At 36.4% G+C, this 6,344-nt stretch overlaps 1 protein-coding gene across 1 annotated transcript in view; it reads right to left on the reverse strand.

Annotated features, from left to right (window-relative positions):
• LOC128249551 (uncharacterized) overlaps positions 1-5,838 on the reverse strand; it is a 5,975-nt gene extending 137 nt beyond the window's left edge. Inside the window, exons 1-3 of the mRNA XM_052973439.1 lie at positions 5,790-5,838; positions 2,974-3,097; positions 15-1,975 (exon numbers count right to left, since the gene is read on the reverse strand). Coding sequence (XP_052829399.1) covers positions 15-1,975; positions 2,974-3,097; positions 5,790-5,838 — 2,134 coding nt within the window. The remainder of the gene's footprint in view (positions 1-14; positions 1,976-2,973; positions 3,098-5,789) is intronic.
• Positions 5,839-6,344: the final 506 nt, after the last annotated feature.

A 6,344-nucleotide genomic window follows, 5' to 3' on the forward strand; every position in this document is an offset into this window, starting at 1 on the left:
TTCTGTTATGCTACTGCTTGGAGTATTAGAATCTGTTGATGGTTGTGTTGTAGCAATTTCTGTTGTGGTACTGTATGGAGTATGAGACTCCGTTGATGGTTGTGTTGTAAACGTTTCTGTTATGCTACTGCTTGGAGTATTAGAATCTGTTGATGGTTGTGTTGTAGCAATTTCTGTTGTGGTACTGTGTGGTGTATTAGAGTCTGTCGATGGCTGTGTTGTAGGAATTTCTATTGTGGTTCTCTCTGGAGTATTACAACCTGATGATTGCTGTGTCGTAAAAATTTCTGCTGTGGTACTGTATGGAGTATAAGAATCTGTTGATGATTGTGTTGTAAAGAATTCTGTTGTGGTAATGTTTGGAGTATTAGAATCCGTTGATGGTTGTGTTGTAGTAATTTCTGTTGTGGTACTGCCTGGAGTATTAGAATTTGTTGATGGTTGTGTTGTAAATACTTCTATTGTGGTAATGTTTGGAGTATTAGAATCCGTTGATGGTTGTGTTGTAGAAACTTCTCTTGTTCTTTCTGGATTATTACAATTTGTTGATGGTTCTTTTGTAGAACTCACTGTGGTATCACAAGTTGGTGTAGCTGGATGTTTAGTAGGGCTTTCTGCGGTGGTGCTCTCTGGAACATTGTACTCAGTAGATGGTTGTATGGCAGACGTTCCTGTTCTGATCCGCTCTGGAATATCACAATTTGATGTAGTTGGCTGTATTGTTGGAGCCTCTGTTCTGGTGCTTTCTCGATGATCACAATTTGGTGTAATAGACCGTGTTGTAGAAATCTCTGTTGTGATACTCTGTGGAGTATCAGAATTTGGTGCATTTCTTTGTGCTGTATAAAATTCTGTTGCGGTACTCTCTGGAGCATTATAGCTAGCTGTAATTGGTTCTGTTGTAGAATTTTCCTTTGTGGTACTCTCTGATGTATTACAAACTCTTGATGGCTGTGTAGTAGAAATTTCTGGTGTGGTACTCTCTGGAGTATAACTATCTGTGGATAGCTCTATTGTAGAACTCTCTGGCGTATCACAATTTGGTGTAGCTGGGTTTGTAGTAGAACTGTCTGTTGTGGTACTCTTTGGAATATCACAATTTGATGTTGCTGTATATGTTGTAGAACTTACTGTTATGGTACTCTCTGGAGTATTAGCCTCACTAAACGTCTGTGTGGCAGAACTCTCTGTTGTGGTGCTCTGCGGAATGTCATAATTTGGTGTAGTCGGTTGTGTTGTAAAACTTCCTGTTGTGATACTCTCTAGAGTATTACAGTCTGGTGTAGTTTGCCCTGTTGTAGAAACCTCTGTTGTGGTACCCTCTTCAATTCTACAGTCTGGTGTAGTTGGCTCTGTAGTAGAACTTTCTGTTGGGATACTATCTTGAGTATCATCATTTCGTGTAGTTGGCTGTCTTGTAGAACTAACTGTCGTGGTACTCTGTAGAGTACTATAATCTTGTACAGATGGCATTTTTGTGGCACGTTCCACAATACCACTCTTCGAATGATTACAGTCTGGTACAGTTGGTTGTGTCTTAGAAGCCTCTATCATTGTAGTCTGGCCAATATCATTACTGCTGGCAATAGCAAATGTCAGTTGCCGTCTTTCTCCCAATGTATCGTCTGTTGTTGTTCCATGATGTTTTGTTGTATACTCCGACAACGAGGACAAAGAACCTTCACTGGGTGGCTTTTCCATTCGATATTCTTTTGCATCAACATTTTTCCGATGACTACTAAAAGTCTTCAACGCTTCCACATCTATAAAGTTAAACCCAAAGAGTCGTCGTATGAGTTCTCGAACTCCCTTAATTTGTTCCCACTGGTGTTGTGGTTTGCGTTGTCTATCGCTTGTTTTATGCCGACCACTCTTTTGATGTTTAATGAGGTTAATTAGAGATCTTTCATCAATACCACTGACATTTCTGCCGATACATCGGCCTCTATGACGAAATCGGACCGGTGAATCAGATCTGTTTAAAACAAGTAATAATTACATGTGTAAATATATGTAATGATGTTATTTATTATTATAATTAATTATTATAAGTATAATTATTCAATTAATCATCATATATATATTATAATTATTTATTTTAATCATTATGATTAATAATGTTAATGTGGCGATCAGGCTGAATCTTCATCATGGCGGAAGAATTGCTGCGAAGCTTTTTCGCGCCTCTTTATATACCAAATCGAAAATTACTCTTAGATCGAGTTTACCTTTTATCTTTTCGGAAACGATAAAATGAGTACCAGTTGAACACTGGGGTTGATATAATCTATTAACCATCAAAACCCTGATGGTCTTGTGCCTAAATTCGTTATTAATAAACGCAGTGAATTGACAGAACCGTTTGCGCGTCGAGCAAAAATGCTTTGCCGTATTTCTTCCGGCGCTTTATGTTCTGAGTTCAATTTCCGTCGGTGCTTACTTCGCCTTTCGTTCTCTTGGGGTTGATAAAATAAGTATCAGTTGAGCACTAGAGTCGATGTAATTGAATAAATGCTTCCTGCCTAATTTCATACTCTTTACCAAAATTTGAAACGAATATTAACGGTCAAAATAAGGCGGTGAGCTGGTAGAATCGTTACAGCGCCTGACAAAATACTTAGCGGCACTTTTCGTGGTTTTAAGTTCTCTGGGGGTTGGTTAAAAATAAATACTAGCCCACACTACCTACAAATTTCAAGCTTTACATCGATCGTGGAAAGAATTTTACTGGTCAAAATATTATTGACATCCGATTTTATTATATTAACGAAATGATTTACGTATACGGAATCTTTTAAATCGATTTGAGAACAGTAAATTTTTGTGTTGTATCTAAAATAGTTTTGCAAAGGGACGCTGAAAGAGTGTTAGTAACAAAAAGGATGGGGTTGAGTTAGTTGGAAAAGGTTTGAGAAGCATTTCATAAGTACAAAGACTTGTGCAGATGTTAGAAATAAACATATCAAAACTTACAAGCAACCGGCTCTATTCAGGAAGCATTCGTTGGTGTAGGTCACACCGTTCGAACCACAAACCTCACGACGCCTAGGATTACATATTTCAGGACATTGCAGTGTTCTTCCATTACTGTAAGGCACTAATTAGGGGAAAAAATTAAGAACGATAAAATAAATAAAAAAATCATATGTAAGTGTACACACACGCACAAATATGTGTGTGTTTGTGTGTGTATATATATATAATAATATTAGGGACAAAATCCAAAATTACAGGTAAAAACTCAATTAAAATCAATTTATAAAAAAATAAAATTAAATTGAGCTTTATAGATAAAATATATATAAAATATATAGTTTTAGGGAAAATAACCAAGTTTCAAGAACTCATCGATGAAAATCTACTATCACATATAGAAAAATTAATAATTAAAAGCACAATAAATGAGTATAATATAAAGTAAAGTAAATATCATAAGATAAATATAATATAATATATCTTATGATATTTACTTTACTTTATATTATACTCATTTATTGTGCTTTTAATTATTAATTTTTCTATATGATAGTGGATTTTCATCGATGAGTTCTTGAAACTTGGTTATTTTCCCTAAAACTATATATTTATATATATATAATTGCGAAAGAGGACAACAAACATTAAGGCAAGGAAAACATCTCAAGTCGTATTGGAATGGGTGTAACCTCGAGTGTGATGGAATTGTTTGTTCATGGTGAGCAGTACTATATTGAGTGCTCTGCGCGGCAATTTATATAAAGTATGGGGGTTTTGTTCACAGATGATCTAAACGATTAGGTACGCTAGATAAGTACTGTAACGGATTAGTAGGGCTTCAGGGTTATAGCCGAGACGGTAGTTATGGAGCCATTGCAGATATCCGATGCAGCGTATATATATTTGTTAAAGAGGAAAAATTGATTCCAATCGACCAGACATTGTGATCAAGGATTAAAGAGAGGAACTTGTCTGTTAATAGGTATGTCTGTTGTACTCGTTAACAATTATATATCCGCAGTTCAACTCAACACTTGGCACGCAATCAAATGTTTACGATAGAACTTTACATACTAGACATGAACTGGATCCACTAAAATATCCATAGTAACGTCATAAAATAAATCATTTTATTGGTTATCGAGATTATGTGTTTCCGGAACATAAACCAAATGCAAACTTGAAGATTTTATACAAAAAGGTATTTATTTTCATACATAAAATTCCACATACATACACCAGACAGACACACATATATAGTTAGAAATAGAGAATCTACGGAATAGTATAGTTCCAAGGTAACTAGCAGTGTCTGATACGCAGATATGAGAAATCTTTGAAACAAAAATAATAGATTAGAACACGGTCGTGTTTTTTCCTTATAACGCTTAAACCTAAATCTGTTCTCCATATATTTATATAGACGCGCACACAGAGACATACAAGAACACATGCAACAGACGCACTCTCACACCCACGCACATACACACAGATACACGTACCCACAAATGTATATATATATATATATACATGCATAGCCATATGCACATATCGTTGTGAAAGCATCTCTCCACCAACGTTTTTCAAATCAGCTAATGTTTGTTTTATTCACTCCTCATTCTGACCTATCTCTTCCTTCCATTAACATTTGCTACTTCTCCCTCTTCTCCCACTTTTTATCCTTCTTTCTCTCATCGCTTTCTTTTCTGTCCCTTTCTTTCTATCTCTGTCTGTCTATCTATCTATTTATCTATCTATCTATCTACCTTTCAACGAGGTGTCTACCTAAAACAGCAAACTTCTCCCTTACGGCACCAAACATTTACTCTACATTTTCAATTAGAAACGCAAATAATATATGAGATATTCATTATTAATTATGAGTTATATCAAACCAGCTGTCGATGCTATCGTTTTGAGACGACAACCCATGGGTCTATTATATTAACATCTGCTGTCGGTGGATTCAATGTAGATTAATAGATTAGTTATGTTAAAATATAAATCTACAGCGGCTTGTCAGTGAACTAAATATGGCGGTAATTATCATTCGACAGCTTTGTTATGAGTTATACTGTACGAGCGGCGTTGAATGTTCATAAACCTTCTCGGCATTTTGTGGTTCCACAGTAATGTTTATTGGAGGTTCGTTCTAAATTGCAGCATCTTTTAAGAAAATGTTTTCTCTTGAACATAGATTTGAGTGAAAATGGGTTAAATCATGTGGGAAAAAAATTCTATCAGTTTGATTCACACACAGGGGTCACGCTGATTCTGTTTCATAAGGCCCCGTGGAATACTCATTGTTTCGGGGCCGCTAAAGGGGAGGAAAAGTTAAGTGCTGCAGTCAATGTAATGGGCTTGCCCCTTTCTCCCAATTGCTGACAAGGTTTGGAGAGAGTTTTCTTTCTTTCTTCTTCTTCTTCTTCTTCTTATTACTATTACCGTCTAGCCAACGAGCTGGCATAATCATTAGCACGCCGGGCAAAATGCGTAGCGATATTTCGTCCAGTCTTTACGTTCTGTGTTCAAATTCTACCGGGGTCGACTTTGCCTTTCATCATTTCAGAATCGATGCAATAAGTATCAATTACACACTGGGGTCGATGTAATCGACTAGTCCCTCCCCCAAATTTCAGGTCTTGTGTCTATAGTAGAAAGGATGAAAGGCAAAGTCAACCTCGGCGGAATTTGAACTCAGAACCTAGCGTCAGACGAAATACCGCTATGCATTTCACCCAGCGTGCTAACGTTTCTGCCAGCCCACCACCTTCACAATAATATGATATTCACAAAGCCAATGCCATACTTACCAACAACTAATACGGCAAAAACTAAAATACACTGGCAACTGGCTTTCATCTCGACGTACTCCTTACTGGTACTCCGACTAAAATGAAGAGAAAAATATAATAGAATGATAATTATTTCCATTATAGACAAAGGTCTGAAATTTGGCGGGAGGGGCACTTGACTAGAACTTATTTTATCGAGCCTGAAAGGATGAAAGGAAAATTCGACCTTAACGGAATTTCAACTCAGAACACAATACGGACGAAATGCTTTGAAGCATTTTGTCCGGTGTGCTAACTTTAATAATAATAATAATAATAATAATAATAATAATAATAATAATAATAATAATAATAATCTTTTCTTCTCCAGGAAAAGGGCCCGAAATTTTTGGGGTGGGTGCTAGTCGAGTAGTACTGGTACTTAATTTATCGACCCCAAAAGGATGAAAGGCAAAGTTGAGTACGGCGGAATTTGAACTCAGAACGTAAAGACAGACGAAATAACGCTAAACTTTTCGCCTGGCCTGCTAACGATTCTACTAGCTCGCCACCTTAATAATAATAATAATAATA

This window comes from Octopus bimaculoides, chromosome 15, assembly GCF_001194135.2.
Source record: "Octopus bimaculoides isolate UCB-OBI-ISO-001 chromosome 15, ASM119413v2, whole genome shotgun sequence".
Lineage (NCBI taxonomy): Eukaryota > Metazoa > Mollusca > Cephalopoda > Octopoda > Octopodidae > Octopus > Octopus bimaculoides.